The sequence below is a fragment of the Haliotis cracherodii genome, unplaced genomic scaffold, assembly GCF_022045235.1.
Source record: "Haliotis cracherodii isolate W230 unplaced genomic scaffold, xgHalCrac1.p SCAF_16, whole genome shotgun sequence".
In the NCBI taxonomy this organism is placed as follows: Eukaryota; Metazoa; Mollusca; class Gastropoda; order Lepetellida; family Haliotidae; genus Haliotis; species Haliotis cracherodii.
Window position 1 is genome coordinate 32,093,685 of NW_027266271.1, and position 21,583 is coordinate 32,115,267.

At 40.1% G+C, this 21,583-nt stretch overlaps 1 protein-coding gene across 1 annotated transcript in view; it reads left to right on the forward strand.

Moving 5' to 3' along the window:
• The window catches only part of LOC139464082 (triple functional domain protein-like), a 145,757-nt gene that overhangs the window by 9,034 nt on the left and 115,140 nt on the right, over positions 1-21,583 (forward strand). The window contains exons 7-10 of the mRNA XM_071245636.1: positions 17,697-17,819; positions 18,424-18,615; positions 20,074-20,205; positions 21,443-21,571. Coding sequence (XP_071101737.1) covers positions 17,697-17,819; positions 18,424-18,615; positions 20,074-20,205; positions 21,443-21,571 — 576 coding nt within the window. The remainder of the gene's footprint in view (positions 1-17,696; positions 17,820-18,423; positions 18,616-20,073; positions 20,206-21,442; positions 21,572-21,583) is intronic.

Genomic DNA, 21,583 nt, shown 5'->3' on the forward strand with positions numbered 1-21,583 from the left:
TGGGGGTCAAGAATGGAGAAAGTGAGTACCTGTGTCAGAGGTCCGACAGTTGAGTATGTGGGTCAGGGATGGAGAAAGTGAGTACCTGTGTCAGAGGTCCGACAGTTGAGTATGTGGGTCAGGGATGGAGAAAGTGAGTACCTGTGTCAGAGGTCCGACAGTTGAGTATGTGGGTCAGGGATGGAGAAAGTGAGTACCGGTGTCAAGGGGCCGACAGTTGAGTATGTGGGTCAGGGATGGAGAAAGTGAGTACCTGTGTCAGAGGTCCGACAGTTGAGTATGTGGGTCAGGGATGGAGAAAGTGAGTACCTGTGTCAGAGGTCTGACAGTTGTGTATGGGGGTCAGGGATGGAGAAAGTGAGTACAGTGATCGCTCGCTATTGCGCTCTTCGATAAAGCGCTACTTCGGTTACTACGCGCGGTAACGCATGGCTCCCAAAATTTATGTACACTTTTATTACTGATAGTTTTAAACAGACATAATTGTATTGTTGTTCGTTGTTCATTTGCACATAACGATTCTCATTGCATAATCAACCGTTTATCGCTGAATGGAGTTCTAATAATCTCTTTGAAAACATCCGCGGCAAGTCCCGGAAATACGATTGTTCAACTAGTTAACTTTTCACACTATCGACCTTTGATCTTAGAAGCGCATGCATGCAATAAAAGAGAACCACAAGCGAAGTTTATATTCTTAATTAGTGGGCAATCCAATTTGAGGCGACACTGTCACACACATGTAGTTGCTGTCACAACACGGCGGTCATTCATTTCGTAGTCGCGCTTTCGTAACATCGCCTGTTTTTTTCCGTAGTTATAACAAGCGATTTCATTGGATTAAAATTTGTTTCTAATGATGCTTTCTTGCCGAAATCTACTACAAGTTTCGTGATTGGTCAATTTTGAGCACGTGACCTCAGGCAGCCAATCAAATTATAGCTGTGATACCAAGCTCGTGTTTGATAAATTTCAGAAGTTGGCGAAAGATTTTTTGTTAAATCGTGTTATTCTGAACGTTTTAAGCAGGAAATCACAGTATGTATTAAAAATATGGAACTTCGCGAATGTATCGTGCTAGGTTACGAGCTGTGACAAAGATTTTTCATGCATATTTTTTGCATTAAACATTGTGTCCGAGCCGAGAATTCAAGGCGACGAAAGCCGAGATGTCATTTGACGTGATCGCACGAAACAATGGAAATAATAACTTTGATGTAAGTTTGATTACTTTGAGATATATTTTTGTTGATTTTATTTATCACTTTGTATAATATATTTAAAGATTTGTTTAAAACGTCTTTATTTTGCTCTTTGATGTGGACCCGTTGTCTACAATTGTGTCCGAGAATTTTATTTTCAATAACATCGCGGGAAATAGTGAATAATTTTTTAATTTATCGATTAAAAATGATAAATTGAAATGGAATACGTATTTCAGACATTGTGAAATGTGACAGATTTAATAAATGAATGATATTACAGGTAGATCTAGGTCCATAAAAATATATACTATTTTGATGTGACGTGAGATAAACACATATTGATGATTTGAGATTTTCCGAGCGCGCGCCTCGGCCTCGGTTAAACGGCTCATCGTCTATAACGCCCACCAATTATTTGGACCCCATTGGTAGCGTTGTAGCGAGGGACCACTGTACCTGTGTCAAGGGGCCCACAGTTGAGTATGTGGGTCAGGGATGGAGAAAGTGAGTACCGGTGACAGAGGTCCGACAGTTGAGTATGGGGGTCCTTGGATGGAGAAAGTGAGTACCTGTGTCAGAGGTCCGACAGTTGAGTATGGGGGTCAGGGATGGAGAAAGTGAGTAGTAGTATAGGTAATAGGGGTTCTGGCTCACTTCCACTGGAGCTGGATTCATATACCTATACTGCTACTACAGGGGGAATTTTTTATGCCAAAATGATTATGCGATTCAACGATAGTCATGATTTGTATTAAAGGAAACATCAATATTAATTAATAATGAATAAAATTTACTATAGCCCACGAGGATATTGGAAAGGTGTAGGAGCAATAAAAAAATTAGCCACCGCGGCTAAGGTATCTAAAGATGTGGCCAAGGATTGGTTAAAGAAACAAGCGTTGTGGCAAATATATTTACCAGCACCGCGTTATATACCGAGGAAGAAGTTTGATATTTTTACGACGAATGAAGTTCATCAGGCTGACCTCTTGTTTCTTCCTCACGATAAGGTAAAACGCAAAACGTATAAATACGCTTTAACAGTAGTGGATGTGGCTAGTCGATACAAAGAGGCTGAGCCATTAACCTCGAAAGATTCAACAGAAGTAGCTAATGCACTGAGTCGCATATATAAACGCGGACCGCTAAAATGGCCTAAGCTATTTCAAGTAGATCCCGGTCGAGAGTTTATGGGATCGGTAACTAAACTCTTAACAAAGCACAACGTCAAAATCGTCCGTGGTGAAAGAGAGGCCCACCGCAGTCAAGCTATCGTCGAAAGATTTAACCGGACTCTAGCGGAACGTTTGTTTGGCTATCAGTATGGGATCGAAATGAAATCCGAGCGATTGAGATCAACCGAATGGGTGACACGATTATCAGCCGTTGTATCAGCGCTGAATAATGAAGTAACGAGATTAATAGGGAAGAAACCATCTGATGCGATTAAAATGAAATCCGTGACTTCCGAATCTTCAGCACCGAGGAGAGGCAAAGAACAAAAACTTCCGGATAGAGTAAGGCTAAGATATTTATACCAGGCAGGTGAACTCGAAGGAGGCCTACGTCGCGCAACCGATCCCATATGGTCCCTTAAGACGTATAACATTAGTAGATTGGTTACGAAAGAAGGAGAGCCTATTCTTTATTATCTTCAAGATGGACCGGGTAGGGCATTTGTACGAGAAGAGTTGTTCATAGTTCCCGACGGTACGGTATTACCACCATAACCATAAGCATAGGTAGTTACACCATCATTATCAATCCATCTCTTTGTATCTAAGGGGGATAATGATGTCTTGTTCATTCTTAATCCATATATCCTATGATCATAACTTCTTAAAGAGTTCATCTCGTGTTTGAACGTTCTACCATTGAATAATGATTCTTTATACTGTTCGTGTTTGATATGCTTTTTTACAACATACTTCTTAACACCCTTAGCTTTTCTTATCTCTCCATTATCGGACTTTTTTATAGAATACATCTTAGGTCTTAATCCGACATACTCCGCTATAGGAGTCCCAGCACATTCATCCTTCATCTTACCTAACACCTTTTTATTTACTACGCTGTGCAGTGGATTATCTTTAGGGTAATCGCTCGTGTCGTACATATCTATTTTTTCTGCCATATCTTTATACACATCCTCGGTTTGTATTTCCATCAACAAAGAATCTGTGTCGGTATATAACACCTCGCATCTATCGCCGTATTGCTTCTTAAGTTCGTTGTAATAAAAGTCATACATTAAGTGTTTTGACAAGTCGAGAATACTCATACCGACGTACACCGGTCTGTTGAATTTTATATTACTCTTTTGCATATGCAACGCGGCTAAGTCGTTATCGAATATCTTGCTTCTGTTAAAAGCCGGACTGGCTATAAGTTTCCTGACTCTTTCTTCCTCATTAGATCTGACTAATTTAACATCAACACGCTTCCTTAGATTCTCCATAGTTTTACCGAATACCGAGTTATTCATGAGCTTATACAGATTCTTTTCGAAATCACTGGTGGCTATCTTTCTTAAATCTGTGTTCAGCCTTATATAGGGCTCCATCCAAGGGCTTTGATCAAACTTTAGAACTCTGTGTATTTTCTTTAGTTTCATACCTAACGATAGATACAACTGGAGATTTCTGTAGTGAACTATATATTTTGTCTTATCCATCAAATTTGGTACGAGTTTTTCTACGTTAGCTAACCTACTATTACCCATCAAGGAGCGTTGATATTCCGACATCCAGTCTTTATTAACCATTAATCTTTCGAGAGCTAGCGGATAACTGTTATGGTCTTTATGTAAGGAACTCGGATATTCCAGGTCAACTTCTAGTATGTACCCTTTATTCTCATCATTCACATTGATATCATTCGCATTGACCCACTCAAAACCACCCGTGGGTAAAGGTTGACTCATAGCCCATCCGTACAAATTGTTAGCGTCGAGATATAATATGTGCGTGTCGGGTTTACTCGGATCGTATCCTTCCACTAATTTATTATTAGCCTTGGAATACCTTTTCGCTGCCATCGATATACCCCCTCTTAATCCTTTCTCAATAAACAAGTGCATATCGTAATCTGTGAGTAGTTTTAGTTCTACGCCGGTCTTCTTCAACAATGCATCCCACGATAGTCCGGGACTGGAATAGTACCATGCCGGGTCCAAGCCGTATTGTTTTAAACACGTCTTTCTAAATATCTCGAATATATCGGCGAGTAACAGTACATCGGTTTTTAAGTACAGATCGTGATAATCACCTAAATTCTTACAACCTAATTTATCCCAGACCGTCAGAGCGTGTTCATAATCGGCATCAGTTATTATAGATTCCGTTAAGTTACTATAGAATGATTCGAGGGGTGGTAAATCAGTTTCTTCGAATCTAGACCAATCATCCATATATTCGTAAGGATATACACCTTTTCTCAGCAGCAAATGACGAGTTATTTGATCGGTATATTTATTTGTTATAGCGAAGTCATCGGGATTGTTCGCTTTAGCTAAATTGTCCAGGGAAGATAACAGAAACTGTACGGAGTCTATGAATCTAAGCCCATTACTTTGCTTTATTCTAGATTTCCCATCCTTGTCCCTATAATGTATAGGTTTAGTCAACGAGAACGATATGTATTTTTCCATGTTGTTGGGAATGCACGTTAAACCGCCGTCGGTCTTTGAGATAGCTTGCATAATGAGATGTGAATCGTATCCCCTAAGGTTGTGAAACACAACGGGGATGGGTATTGTTTGAGCATTCATTTTTAGTTTCAAGTTACACTCGTTATGAGCGGCTCCCCGATAATTACCCGTGACGTGACAATGATCTCTTACGGAATCCCCATCCAGGGGTTTATTACAAACGTGACAACTCGTTGACTTTTTGTGGGCCCTCCAATCATCTATCGACATACGCATGGGTTTCTTACACGATAATTCTTCCCTGATTATTCTCTCTTCATTTTGTAGATATTCTAGGAACTTTCCAGCTGCATCGGGACCTCTGTAAATCACGGGAGTGTTTGTTTTCCCATCATATCTTACAACTATATATCCAAACCCACAAGGAATATGTTCTTGAGTTTTGTACGTATCTTGATTATTATGGTTGGTATTTTCTATGGGCTTGATAAGCGCTTCGAAGTCCGCATAAATTACGTATGGTACTGGCATTTGATTACAATAATGTTCAAATTTTAATATATTTTTTCCCTCTTTAGGCATATCGATCCTGATAGCTGTCTGTCCAACACCTCTACAGTCTTCTTTATGCGATTCTAATAGATCTTGTCTGCTGTACCCATGCAGGCATCTTTCGCAGAAATATTTCTTTCCCTTATATTTAGTTTGATCGTATAGCACCCTGTTTAAACTCTTTATCCACGTATAATGATATTTACCATCTTTTTCGATCAGAAATGAATTGATTCTGGGAATATGTTCCGGAGCGGAGCTTATTCTGTGTACAACAATTCCTTTAGAATGTCCGAAAACATTTATAGCTAAATTATTTTGCTTTTCCACCTTATCAATTTGCGATATTGGTGTAGGTTCGTCTATACCATCGAAGTTGAGTCCATCGTTTTGGGGATAGCTAGAAGGTCTATCCGCATTTTTGTCTACGGGGAACAATGCAGATCTTATCATCATTCTTAAACAGTCATCGGATTTATTTTTTACGTTAATTATGGCTTTTTTCTTCTTATAATACGGGGGTAAATCTATATAAGATCCACCTTTAAAGGGCATATAATTTGCTATATCTAAATATAAACTATCGATTCTATCCACACCCCAACCCGAACCTCTATTAGTCCAGCGTTCTAAAGTTTCCTGTATCCTCTGAATTGATGTATCTAATGATGCGTTTATAGTATCGGATTCGGTTATAACTTCTTGATTGCTACGGAAATATGGTTCGGTATATTCGGTACTATCGTCTGCGTTACTTTTACTCAATGTCATTTTAATCGTCAGCTGGTATTTTATACTTTGTAAATCATCTAATTCCTCGTTAATTTTACTCGATATGATGGGCTTAATATCGTTAACATCCATGTTGGAATTAATATCCATCTTCCAACCTCTTAGATATTTACCAACGCCGGCGGATGTGGGTACAAATATTAATTCTTGTTGTTGATTATCATCATCATCCTCGTCTTGTTGTTGTTGATTAACATTATCATCCTCGTCTTGTTCTAGTAAAGCGATCAATTCAGCTCTTATCATTCGAGAATAACCTCTCAGCCCACTGTTTCTCGCTCGAACTCTGAGTTCTCTAACAGTCTGGGGTGGTTCCAAACCGAGTAAGGTAATCAATTCAGCTTTTCTCATTCGAGAATATCCACGTAGACCACGTTGCTTTGCCATAGCTTTTAACTCTCTGACAAAAACCATTGTGGTATATGCAAAATGATTCATTTGTCTAATTGGTTGTTTTCATATATCTAAATACGTATCCTCCCCAACCTATTCCTCTCATTGATGTAATCTCTCTTCCTAGCATAAATAATCTGATTCCTGACCCTATCAGCACCGTGTTCCTTACATAAACAATATCGACCTTTGACCCCTATCCCGCATACAGAACACGTATAGTTTATGTTTCCGCGCCCGATGTAATAATTGTGTATACCGCAGTAAACATCAAAACAGCGGCGGTTACATAGAGTCGTCTTCCCCATGAGTGTAAAATTGCAGTTATTCATGGTATATACATCTATCATATCACTTGTCTAAATGCAAATTACATCTAAACTAGTGTATAGCTGAATATCAATACTGCGGACAACCCAATAATAACAAATGCGACCTCTCGGTCTTTCTGAGCCTCTGACGGTGTATAAAACTGACTCATTGTTGGTATCGGTATTGGGTCGAGTTTTTTCCCATAAACGAGGTAGTATTCGTGCATGGCGGATTCGACATCCTTAAACGTTTGAATTGAATGTCCTTCCTTAATCAGTTTTTCATGAATAAAGTCTAATCTCTTCATTCTCTGCTGCGTATATTGTAACTGGGCTGCTTGGTATTGTTCTAATGCTTTATTATGTCGTTTACGCTCCTCTTCAACTTCTTTAGCGTTTGATTCCCTCATACTGGAAAATAGATAATTACTCCCCGAAAAAGCTAGAGCATTAACAACAGCTCCACCGACCATCATCGCAATTGATGCCATGTTTAATAATATTCAAATGTTTATATTCATATAAATATTCAAATGTTTAATTACTTCATTATGTCTTCCTGGATAAGTCCTTGTTTGATGAGCATATCCTTCGTTGCCATTGCTAATCCAATATCCAGAATCATCATACCTATATCAAATCCATTAAAATCTAGCTTGGGAGGTGTGGCTTTAGTAAGCATTTTAGCCATACGGGCATAGCCAATGGCCAAGCCGGTGACCACCGCTGAATGATACGTCGCATTTACCAACATTTTACCGTCTGTAACTGGAGTAGTCATGCTTCTTATAGCATTATATGAGGACTAACCTCTAATTGAACTTGTTGTTGCGGCGGGGGTGACGTTTTCTCTTCTCCGGTCTTATAAAAGAACCATACAGCCGCTATACCAGCAACTCCTACTAGTGTCCATGTTTTAATCGGATTTGAATTATTTATTTATTTTGCTTTGCGCGCCAGCCCTCCCTTCCTTCCTGCGGCTATTTTTTTGGGGTTCTTAGTAACTCTAGCTTGTTTTTGTCGTGCATTCACTTGTGGTGGTTCCTCATTCACTTGTGGTTCTGTTTCCGCAATCTGTTGTTGCGTTTCCGCAATCTGTTGTGTTTCCGCAATCTGTTGTGTCTCCATTATTTATTTGAACTTCGTTCTTTATATTATTAAGTGGGCACGTATGTTTAAATTGACAATACCTAGCCGTTATTAAAGCTGTGGTGAGTGGAGCTAAGAACATTCCGAATCTATGATAAAACTCACAGCTCACTGCACTTATAGCGTGTTCGATGAATGGGTCTTTCTCTAGAGATTCGCATAAATACATGCGATGTTCTGCCGGGATGGGGAGAAACGTACTAGCTACGACTGTGTATAGTTGTAATATAGACGACCCTATAGTTTTAGTCATGGTAGCTCCCAGTCTAGACTCGTAACGTGCGTACAGTTTTTTAATCTCTTCGTCGGTCATGTTATCAATTTTTTCGATGGTATAATTTTCGCCCAAATATTGGGAACATTTTCCACCGGCTACCAAAGCCGCGAGTCTTTCTCTATGTTTATCTAAAGATTTATCAACATCAGGATCAGATTCTTTGAGCATTTGTTCGATGAGTTCGTCGCATTCCATAATGTAATACCTAAGGAGATATTTAAGTCTAACATAATATAATATGACATATCCAATACATCCCGTAATAATGAACTGTTGCGAAAGAATGATGATTTCGAACCACATTTTATGTAATATTAACCGCTAATGTTCAATTTGCTACATTTTGCTACATTTTTGCTACATTTTGCTAGATTTTTGCTATAATTTTGCTAAGCAATTGCGTAAGCAGCTGGTTGATCGGTTTTTAATACGAGTTTACAGTGCTTCGTTGCTGCTAACACTTTTCTGACTTTGTCACGTTCATTCTTGGTATAAATGACATCATTTTCGCGTAAACATTCCTCGAATGAATCTCGATCTTTGCAATGAAACAGCGCTACCCATTTGGTCTGCTCTCTGAGATCTTTCAGGACAGAGTTGTATTTTTGAGTAAGTACCCAAACGCTATGTTGAGTATGCCGACCGGAGAATGCTAAATACGAAAGCATATCTTTCTTTTTTGTTAATTCTTTACTCGCGCTGCAGTCGTCTATTACGAAAAGGGTTGATTTTCCTTTGTATTTTTCGTGACATACTCGGAGACAGTCTTGTAAACGATCGCCCGGATCGACTCTGTGTATTCCGTCGTCATTCATTACCCAATCTCTCGATAAGTATGTTTTATTAACGCTTATAGTCGGGCACAGAATAATAATATGATCGAAAACGTCCCGATAATGACTTTCTAAAATATCTAGAATAAAGGCTGTTTTTCCGCAGCCCGTTTGCCCGCATATGATAGCGCAGTGCGGATCTTTAGGTAAAAGATTATCAATAGATTGCTTGCACGAATCTCCCATTTTGTATATTAAGTTGCGCATCCATAATCACGTACAAATATATGTTTAATTTACCAGCTGATTCCTGGAGCTTCGTTATCTGTATGGTGGCACCCTCGCTAGCATTTTCTATTCTCCTCCCACTGCCGTGTAATTGGTCATCGTCCGTTGTTCGCATGTCGAGCCATAGCGCGTACTTCGAGGTGAGGTATTCACCCATCGATACACTCCCGAGAGACAGATCTTTCACGACCGCGTTAACTTCCGGAGAACGTTTTATAGAAGGAAGTTTTTTAATCTCATCCCACTGGTGATGCGATAGCATTCCTTGGCTATATAGTTGATTAGGAACGCCCTCGATAGTCAATTCTACTTTCGTAATCTTGGGATTGTAGAACTTCTCGGTATTTCTTTTAAACGCATCGGAGGGGTCCTCGAACAACATTAAAATACCCTTCAAAGACCTCGTGGGGACGTTTAGATTGATATTCCACAACGTATCTTTTTTGTCCATCGTGATCTTTCGGTGTCGCAGCACGCGGTCGTACAAAATGGCTAAACTTCCCGAATACTGGTTACGAATTTGTCTGGCTAATTCGGGATCCGTTATCATATCGTACTCGAGCGAGATATTGTCAATGGAATAGCTAGCATCTACATTAGCGGATCTGATTACTCTACCGTAGTCGTTAAAAGTGAGTTCGTATTCTAACCTATCGCCTAGGGATGCTTGATAAAATGGCATGTGGGAATCTAGTAATTCAAAGTCTAGGGGAATATAGAATCGGTTACCTAATGCGTCGGCAACTGCCTGATCTTTTACGATGGTACCATCACCATTATCAGCATCTACGCGCAGTCTCAATGTGTTCTTATTACAAATACCTTGGTACTGTAAGTTTTCCCGCTCTTTATCCGTTCTCCAGAGATCTATGTAACAATAGTATACATCGCTATCGTCGATACTCAAAACCTCATTACCGCTAATTTTAATGGCGATTTTCTTAACGATAGCACGACCTAAGTTCTGAACCGGCTCCCTGTTAACGTCGGTAGAATTCAAAACAATCGTAAATGATAGTCGGACAGTTCCCGGAACTAACACATCGTGTGCGCCTAGATTAGGAAAGCGAACCAGAAGCGTTTGATTCTGATCGATGGTACTAGGGTTATTAGTTATAGTAACAGACTGACGAATTGCTTTGACCCCTAATGGATCCCGAAGTCTGCGTTGTGGGTTTAACTTGCGTCCGTATTGCGAAGACATTGTTATATTGAAAACATGTACCCTATGTTTAATATAAAAATGACTAATTTTGAACATAATGACTTTGATCTAGATAACATAACTGATACTAGTACCGTCGAAGAGGGTACTGATGAAACAAGCTTTATGATCCCAACCGTAAATGATGAACTTTTACAATCAGCCGTTGATGATTATTACGATGCATTAAAAGATGATAAAAATTATGTTATCCCAATAGGTCGTGACTATTCAAAGTTTATGCTAGATAGTAAAGGAACATTGCGAGTACGTGACTCTCCGCATATTGATCTTATGCATTATAGTACTCGTAAGCCCCTAGCCTTGTCTACTATAGCCGGCAGATATAGCCGCCAGTTTGTTCGTGATAAATTAGGTTTTGTAGAATACGGACGACTTCCCGCGAAGACTACTAAGGCTCTTCAGACTATGAGGAAAGAACTCGTTAATACAGATGTTTTGGAAGCAGCCTCGATGGTGGCCTCGAACGGACTCGGAGAAATCTTAGATACCTATTACGATAATTCCACGTTACAGGTATCAGAGTTCAGTATTAGGGAATTACGAGGTCTTGACAAGGCAATGCAAACTATGCGGGGAGAACTCATCAATAATATAGCCAAGCTATCCGAAATCGACAAACATATAGCTCAAGAGAAAACAAAACTCAAACAGGCGGGCGATGAGTTCAGTAGACGCCGCGTTGCTGAAAGATTGCGTAACCTAGAAGAGGAAAGATTGGCCCGCCTCGAAGCTGCTTCCAGTAATAGAAAGGCACTTCGTTCGCAAATCAGTCGTATTCGAGAAACTATCGATCAAGTCCTCAACGATGACACTACACTGGCCGATAAAATTAAAACATTGTTCAGAGAACAGGGAATAACAATTGCTAGTATTTTAACCGCGTTGGGATTTATTATATCGACTTTGACTCTCTCGTTAACAGGTGGCACAGGTGGAGGCGGATCACCGCCTAACGATAAAAACGGTATAAAAGAGTGGATAAAAAAGCATTTAAAAGCATTAGGTTCAGCACTGGGAAAGCTAGCTGAGAAAGCCGCGGCCGCACTTCCCGGTATAATAGGGAGTGTTGTTTCCTGGCTATTGAATTTATTAGCTAAGACCACCACTTGGCTTAGTCAAAACTTGTGGGGGTTGATCGTAGCAATTGCAGGGCTGTTGTACGTATTCGCTAAAGACTATTTAACCAAATCATGAGTAAGCCAACCGAGACTCCACCCACTACAAGCGCTGTTTTTTCATCGATATGTTGTTGATTTTTAGCCGCAATATGCGGTGACACTTGTACATCAGTAGATGGTTGCGCATTAAAAGATGTTTGCGGCTTGACTATTCCCTTTTCACCCGTGATCGTTTGCGTTATTAATTCGACGTTCATATCTGAATTTATACCTGGTTTTTGTTGATCGGTAGCGATAACAATTTTATTATTATAACCTATCACTTGACCGATCTTAAGTTCCATATTACTCGGAGACATGTATAGTCCCGGCGCATAAACGTAGTCCACTTTGGATTGAGCGTACTGTAATGCATCTTGAAAACGCTTTATAGACGATGGTATGTCAACTGGTGAATTAATGGCGTCCTCCACGTTTGCGACAAACTGTTTTTGCGCATCGAGTGCCGTCCCAGAACCGATAATGGACGTTCGTGTTTGCGATTGTGCACCGAGAATTGCCCATACATAAGTTCTTATCGATTCATTAACTCTTACAAATCCTGGGTTAGTAAAATTATTTTCCGTTTTATCATTAAGAAATTCATTCCAAGCGTCTGCGGTATCGTTCATTTGTATAAATTTTGTAACAATATAAATTAAACCACTCTTAAAACTCATAATATCCCCTCTCCAATCGTTACTATAAAGTTCCCAGCCTTTATACCAATCACCGGTTTTATGCCAATGATCATATATTCTTGCGTAAAGTTTGCTGGTACTATACAACTTACCAAAATTAACTGGAAGTTTATTAAGTACTTTATATACATAATCGCTTTCTTCTTTGACAGATTTATTTTCCTCTGTGTAAGGTACACCTAGACCATGGTTTGCTCCTTTAATACGCCAATCTTTACTCGTAGAAACATTAAATTCCTATAAATACGCTCATACGCGGACCTATCATAATTATTATTTGTGGAATTCCACGCTCGATCCTGCGGTAATGGAGCACTAATTTCTTTAAGTATACGTCTAATCTGATAGTACACGTGAAATGACATAACAGACTTATTCAGTTCAAATCCTGGAGCGTAAAGAGATACGCCACATCCCGTTGTGGCACACCATATGGCAAAGTTTAACTGATTCTGCCAAAATTGCATCGGATTGTGAAACCAATCGTGAACCATTTTATCGCTAGTTGCCGTGACTCTGTAGTTTTCAAAGATATCGGGGAATTTAACTAAAAATTCAGCACCAGAGGCAGTTACTATAATCGATTGATTAGTAATGTAAGTCGATTTCATATTTAAGTTATGATATAGCATCATTGTATATTTAATATGTATGTTACACTCCCGGGAATAACAAATGGTCAGTCTATTGAACTGCTTCAAACTATCGATAACTCGGATGGACAACTCGAAGTAGCTCTATGCGATATAACGTATTACCAACGGTGGACCAATATAAGTGCTGCGAGAGGTAATAATAAGATAGTAGTAACATATGACAAAAATAGAATTGTTACTATACCTGATGGGTATTACAGCATAAGCTCACTCAATGATGAATTTTTTAAGAATGAATTTTTTAAGAATGAATTTCATAATGGAATTAGTATCACACAAAGTGAGGCCAATGGGAAAGTGAAAATCATCAATGAAAACGATGATATAAATATTGATGAGAACTTAGCACACACACTTGGATTTTATAATACAATAACATTACAACGCGGCACAACAATGATTTCAAGTATTATCAACGTACCCGATTTAGCTCCCTATAAAGAGTTGTGCATCCATCTTGATCAAATAAGCACAACGGATAATATTCAACTAGAAAGTCCTTCAACTTTGCTCAGAAGTGTTCCGGTCAAAGATGTAAAATACAATAGCTATAGAACGAAATCTTTCTCGTTATTACAATATAAAAAATTAAAGCGGGGTATTATTTCAAACCTCAAAATTTCTGTATTAGATGTAAAACACCAACCTGTACATATAGGATACTTAAGTGTAACACTCCATATCATAAATAATGGTTGATTCCATATTTAAGTTATGATATAGTATCATTGTATATTTGATATGTATGTTACACTCCTGGGAATAACAAATGGTCAGTCTATTGAACTGCTTCGTACTATCGATAACTCGGATGGACAACTCGAAGTCGCTCTATGCGATGTAACGTATTACCCGCGGTGGACCAATATAAGTGCTGCGAAAGATAATAATAAGATATTTAGAAGTGATGACCATAATAGAATTATTACTATACCTGATGGGTATTACAGCGTATGCTCACTCAATGATGAATATTTTAAGCCTTATGGAGCTAGTCTCACACAAAATGAGGCGACTGTGAGACTGAAATTATCCCCTGGAGGAATGGGTGTAGTTTTTATTGGGAACTTAGGAATTACACTTGGATTTGCAGCCGGTTATACTGTAATAATCGATTCATCAAATGAGGGAGATACATTACCCGATTTAGCTCCCTATAAAGAGTTGTGCATCCATCTTGATCAAATAAGCACGACGGATAATATTCAACAAGAAAGTCCTTCAACTTTGCTCAGAAGTGTTCCAGTGAAAAATGAAAAATACAATAGCGGTAGAACGGAATCTTTCTCATCATTACAATATAAAAAATTGAAGCGTGGTATTATTTCAGACCTCAAAATTTCTGTATTAGATGTAAAACACCAACCTGTACATATAGGATACTTAAGTGTAACACTCCATATCATAAATAATGGTTGATGCATCAGGCCCTGGAACGCTCAGACAATGTAATACAATTGCGCTTTCCGATCTCGGAGACACAGAAGGATTCGGTAAACCCGGTACCAATGGTAAGTTATACGCTTTACACTTACACGATAATGTATACAAGCGGAAAGAAGTCACATTCACGGGTAATCTAGAAGATTTAAGCGATGTCGACGTTAGTAGACTCCTTAAAACCACTCCGTACAATATCATTTACAACAGTGAGAATAAATGGACTATGGTCGAGGCAAACATCAAGTGGCTACTGAATATCGTCATTACCCCACCTTATGCGATGATGGGTAAGGGACATAATTTAACTAAGATAATAAATAGTGGCATCGTACTCGCGGCCTATATCCCCTCAAAACGAAAAAGTGTGTTAGTCACTCCCCTGCCAGAAAAACCAGGTCATATGTTATATAGTCGTCCGGCAATCCAAAATGTTAGTTTAAATTTGGTTACAGAATTCGATGATATTAAACAGAACTTGAGTGCAATACCTAATATTTCTACGCTTATTATTGAAGTCTTGTTCGGAGATGCACCGGTAGATGCCTTCGAAATATTACCAGGTCTATCGATTAAATGGCTCAAGAAACACGAGCGTCAACGTTGCAGTATTATTCATGTCGGTGCATCACCCGTTACATCCCTCGAGGGGGTTCAAATTATTAAAAGTGGTAGTATTTCCCTTTCTAAGATATTCTTGCCGTATAATATACATTTGATAAGGTTGATGTATACTCTCAAAACATTTAAGCAAGACCAATTAAAGACTATTATATATTCGTAATATACACTATGAGTTTATATCCAGCGCTCGATGAAATGATGGAAACTGTTGATGGATTTCGATTACATCAAATAAGCGACATAAAACATCGAATAGAAAAGGATAGGGAGTTGAGACTTGGATTGTATAAAAAGTATCGCAGAGTCGTAAATGCTCTGGACGGAGTTGACACCGCTCTTGTAGTAGCTGGCATGGGACTCGGTGTAGCCGGTGTCGGTTTACTATCAACTATAATCGCCGCGCCTATCGTGCTCGGCATGGAAATAGCGGCTGGAGCCTCGGGACTGGCAGGAATAGCCATAAAATTCATTTCTCGCAGGTTGCAAAAGAAAGCATTAAAACACGATAGTATTCGGATACTCGCCGATGCAAAGTTGAACAGCATCGAGGATCATATTTCGACAGCAGTGGCCGATTGCAAGATATCCGAGAAGGAGTTTCGTTTAGTGCTGTCGGAACTCACCAAATACAATGAAATGAAGCAGGAGATTCGATCAAAATCTCATAAGACCAATGGTATTAGCGAAGACGATAAAAAAAAGTTCATAGAACAAGGGAAGCAACAAGCGCGTCAATTATTCCGTGCCAAAACCAAAGAACTGGTTGGAGATTAAAAATAAATTGCTTACTATCGTGTGATTACATTTAGACAAATGCTTACATAAATATATAATAATGGAAAAAACTATTAAATGGAGAGAATTACCACAAGGGTTTTATTATATCAGTGATGTCAAACCAACCAAATACGGTAATCAATTGTTTCTTATCAATTTACAAAAAGAGTGTAGTTATATAGTCTGATCTCCTAGTAAAATGAACGAAGAACTTAATAAAAATGTTGAATATCACTTTATAGATAAAAATAATGAAGAATATTTTTATTACCATTTAGACTCATCTAAAGCAATGATTGGACCAAGGTATTGGTGAGCTGGAGCTGAATCTCATGACTATCGTTGAATCGCATAATCATTTTGGCATAAAAAATTCCCCCTGTAGTAGCAGTATAGGTATATGAATCCAGCTCCAGTGGAAGTGAGCCAGAACCCCTATTACCTATACTACTTGAGTACCTGTGTCAAGGGGCCCACAGTTGAGTATGGGGGTCAGGGATGGAGAAAGTGAGTACCGGTGTCAAGGGGCCGACAGTTGAGTATGGGGGTCAGGGATGGAGAAAGTGAGTACCTGTGTCAGAGTTCCGACAGTTGAGTATGGGGGTCAGGGATGGAGAAAGTGAGTACCTGTGTCAGAGGTCTGACAGTTGAGTATGTGGGTCAGGGATGGAGAAAGTGAGTACCTGTGTCAGAGGTCCGACAGTTGAGTATGGGGTCAGGGATGGAGAAAGTGAGTACCTGTGTCAAGGGGCCCACAGTTGAGTATGGGGGTCAGGGATGGAGAAAGTGAGTACCGGTGTCAGGGCGCCGACAGTTGAGTATGGGGGTCAGGGATGGAGAAAGTGAGTACCTGTGTCAAGGGGCCAACAGTTGAGTATGGGGGTCAGGGATGGAGAAAGTGACTACCTGTGTCAAGGGGCCAACAGTTGAGTATGGGGGTCAGGGATGGAGAAAGTGAGTACCGGTGACAGAGGTCCGACAGTTGAGTATGTGGGTCAGGGATGGAGAAAGTGAGTACCTGTGACAGAGGTCAGACAAATGAATATCGGGGTGGGAGGTAGGAGGGGAAAGTGGATATTGGGGTTAGGGGTTGGGGAAAGTGAATATCGGGGTGGAAGGTAGGAGGGGAAAGTGGATATTGGGGTTAGGGGTTTGGGAATGTGAATATGGGGGTGGGAGGTAGGAGGGGAAAGTGGGTATTGGGGTTAGGGGTTGGGGAAAGTGAATATCGGGGTGGAAGGTAGGAGGGGAAAGTGGGTATTGGGGTTAGGGGTTGGGGAAAGTGATTATTGGGGTGGGAGGTAGGAGGGGAAAGTGGGTATTGGGGTTCGGGGTTGGGGAAAGTGAATATCGGGGTGGAAGGTAGGAGGGGAAAGCGGGTATTGGGGTTAGGGGTTGGGGAATGTGAATATCGGGGTGGGAGGTAGGAGGGGAAAGTGGGTATTGGGGTTAGGGGTTGGGGAAAGTGAATATCGGGGTGGAAGGTAGGAGGGGAAAGTGGGTATTGGGGTTAGGGGTTGGGGAAAGTGAATATCGGGGTGGGAGGTAGGAGGGGAAAGTGGGTATTTGGGTGAGGGGGTGGAAGGGAAAAATAAGTATCGGAGTGGGGAATGAGTGGGAGTGTATGTCGGGGTGGGGAAAGTGACACCAGCGTTTACTTCTTTGTTTAAGTTGTGTGTGTCTCAACATACAAAACATACATCATGATCTCTGTGTTTTTGCAGATGTTTGACTGGATTAGTCATAACCGAGATCTGTTTCTAGTCAACTATACAGAAATCGGGACATCTCACCAGTTTGCTGTTGAACTGGAATCTGAACATAGTCAGTTTGCTACTAGTGCTGTGGTAAGCATAGTTTACACATTCTATTTGCTGACATTCTTGTTGTTGTGGGAGCCACTTAGATCACTCTTGGCAACTACTGACTTGACAGTAACAGCCACTTTAAGTGTCCAGATTCTGCAGAAGAATAAAATCAAGATTGTCATCCAATTGGGATCCAGTTATTGCTTTGTTACATTGCGAGGGAAACAGTTTGAGCCTGGAGTCAGAAAGCAGCTGATAGCTGGATGGATAGGCTGACTTCCTCTCACACATCGGCCCAACCCAGTCAAGACCCAACCCTGCCGGGGGCCCGTTGTTCTGTGATGGCTGCATTCATGCTATCACGACCTGGACCAGCCTGGACCAGCCTCATCACATTCAGAAGATGTCATGGCTGATGTTGCATCACAGAAACTCCCTGTTTCCAAGTCTGTGTTACTGAACACCTGATGCAAACCTACAAATGTCACTGTACGCCTCATAAAAGCAGACAAAGAGCACAATTCTCAATAGTGAAATTTTATAAACTATGGCAACACCAAAAGAAATTACTGGAGTTTTGATTGAATCACTATGACAATGTGTTTGTTTCAGAATGTAAATGTACATGATGTGTTTGTTTCAGAATGTATATGTGAATATAACTCGTATCCTGGGGATGGCGCAGCGTCTGTGTGATGCCGGACACTACGCTTCCAAGACAATCCGCATGCAGGCTGGGAAACTAGAGCGAGAGTGGAAGAGTCTGGCCGCTGCCCTCGACGACCGGAGCACTGTCCTACGCATGTCGGTCATGTTCCACAAGAAGGCCGAGCAGGTGGGCGCCATCAATGTTGTCATAGTGATACTTGCATACGAAATGTTTCTCCAGTTATACAATGTGTGCAATATTTCTCTCATCATTGGAAAGAATGAAATCTTCTCTTGTTATTGGAACATTGGAAGTGGTTAAAGTCTCAGTTTGATGTAGTTTGACATAGTGTATTGTTTGTGGTGTTTAACATGGCGTGTTGTTGGTGGTGTTTAACATGGTGTGTTGTTGGTGGTGTTTAACATGGCGTGTTGTTGGTGGTGTTTAACATGGTGTGTTGTTGGTGTTGTTTAACATGGTGTGTTGTTGATGTTGTTTAACATGGCGTATTGTTAGTGGTGTTTAACATGACATGTTGTTGATGTTGTTTAACATGGTGTGTTGTTGGTGTTGTTTAACATGGCATGTTGTTGGTGTTGTTTAACATGGTGTGTTGTTGATGTTGTTTAACATGGTGTGTTGTTGGTGGTGTTTAACATGGCGTGTTGTTGGTGTTGTTTAACATGGCATGTTGTTGGTGTTGTTGTTTAACATGGTGTGTTGTTGATGTTGTTTAACATGGTGTGTTGTTGATGTTGCTTAACATGGCGTATTGTTAGTGGTGTTTAACATGGCATGTTGTTGGTGTTGTTTAACATGGTGTGTTGTTGGTGGTGTTTAACATGGTGTGTTGTTGGTGTTGTTTAACATGGCATGTTGTTGGTGTTGTTTAACATGGTGTGTTGTTGGTGGTGTTTAACATGGCATGTTGTTGGTGTTGTTTAACATGGTGTGTTGTTGGTGGTGTTTAACATGACATGTTGTTGATGTTGTTTAACATGGTGTGTTGTTGGTGTTGTTTAACATGGCATGTTGTTGATGTTGTTTAACATGGTGTGTTGTTGGTGGTGTTTAACATGGTGTGTTGTTGGTGTTGTTTAACATGGCATGTTGTTGATGTTGTTTAACATGGCGTGTTGTTGATGTTGTTTAACAAGGCATATTGTTTGTTGTGTTTAACATGGTGTGTTGTTGATGTTGTTTAACATGGTGTGTTGTTGATGTTGTTTAACATGGCGTATTGTTAGTGGTGTTTAACATGGCATGTTGTTGGTGTTGTTTAACATGGTGTGTTGTTGATGTTGTTTAACATGGTGTGTTGTTGGTGTTGTTTAACATGGCATATTTTTGTGGTGTTTAACATTGCGTGTTGTTGATGTTGTTTAACATGGTGTGTTGTTGATGTTGTTTAACATGGCGTATTGTTTGTGGTGTTTAACATGGTGTGTTGTTGATGTTGTTTAACATGGTGTATTGTTGATGTTGTTTAACATGTCGTATTGTTTGTTGTGTTTAACATGGTGTGTTGTTGATGTTGTTTAACATGGTGTGTTGTTGGTGGTGTTTAACATGGTGTGTTGATGATGTTGTTTAACGTGGTGTGTTGTTGGTGTTGTTTAACATGGCGTGTTGTTGATGTTGCAGTACCTGGCTCAGGTAACAAGCTGGCAGAATGTGTGTGAGAACCTGCGGATACCATCTCATATTGAGGACCTGGAAGAGGCACTCCAGCAACACCAGAACCTCATCGAGACCATCACACAAACCTACGCTGAGGTCAGTAACCATGGCAATACATGTATGTTATCGTTGGATCATATGTTTTCGGACATCATATGTTTTTGGACGGCCATGTTTATCGCGAGTACCCCTGCTATAACAAGGGTTGTGGCGTCTCACAGAGATTGTAAAAACTCATATGATGGCTTGACTTTTTAAACTAAAGTTGTCTTTTAGAAGTGAGTGAAATGTTTTACAGCTTTCTTGTGACTAGTGAGAAAACTATGTATGTTTCTTAAGCGTCAGAAAATCCATAACAGTGTAGAATAGGAGTTCAGCAACCCATGCTTGCCGTAGAAAGGCGACTATGCTTGTCGTAAGAGGCGACTAACAGGATCCGGTGGTCAGGCTTGCTGACATGGTTGATGCATGTCATCATATCCCAATTGCGTGGATCGATGCTGATAATATCAATTACTGGATTGTCTGGTCCAGACTAGAATATTTACAGACTGCCGTCATATAGCTGGAATATTGCCGAGTGTAGCTTTAAACAACTAACAACAACAATACAACAATAAGCTGAGGTAACTGAGGCAACAAGACCTTCACACAGAGCTGTAACAATGTACTGAAGTAATGATGTTCTGAGGCAACAAGTACTTCTGTAACTGGACAAGTGCAAGTGCTTGTCAGTATATTGTACAATAAAGAGAATCTCGCACTATACATGAGCCCAACTTTCAAATGAGTTAGTTTGTAGTCGTGTAATTTTAAGCAATTAGTAATCTCTTTCAATGGTTGTCAGCGGTAGAAACTAACAGTTTTAGTCCACTAGTCCTCATAATGATAACATATAGCACAATTCTTAAGGCTTAAAAATATTAAAGAATTGGTTCTCAGGCAATGGCTTTTGAAAATATCGTGCGGGCAGGTGGTGTATTTTTATTGCGGGTTGTTCAAGCTAGTATGTAACTAAATGTTGTTTTCAAAAATCATGTTGTGCTTAAGTATTGTAGCATTTCACTGCTGGGGTTGTGTGTTCGAGATGCGGAATATTTAAAGATTAAAAAAAAAAATTAAAATTAAAATAATAAGGAAACATGGAGCGGACTTTATGATGATGTGGGTGGTCCCTGAGAACCAAGACTATTATGTATTTTTTGGCCTAAAAGTGGCAAATTTCTTCTAGTCCTTATGATGCCTTAACAACTGGGCAGTTTGGCAAGGACTACAGGACAAGTGCCAATATCTAATGCTGTTGTGTGAACCTTCTGCAATGTTTTGTGAGCAGGTGTGTGGGGACGGTAAGTCTCTACTGGACACACTCCAGACGCCGGTGTCGTCCGGCTCCAGCAACTCTCTGACGGCCAAGGCGGACTACTCAGAAGCTGCTGGACATGTGCTGGACGTCGTCCACGAGGTAATGTCATCA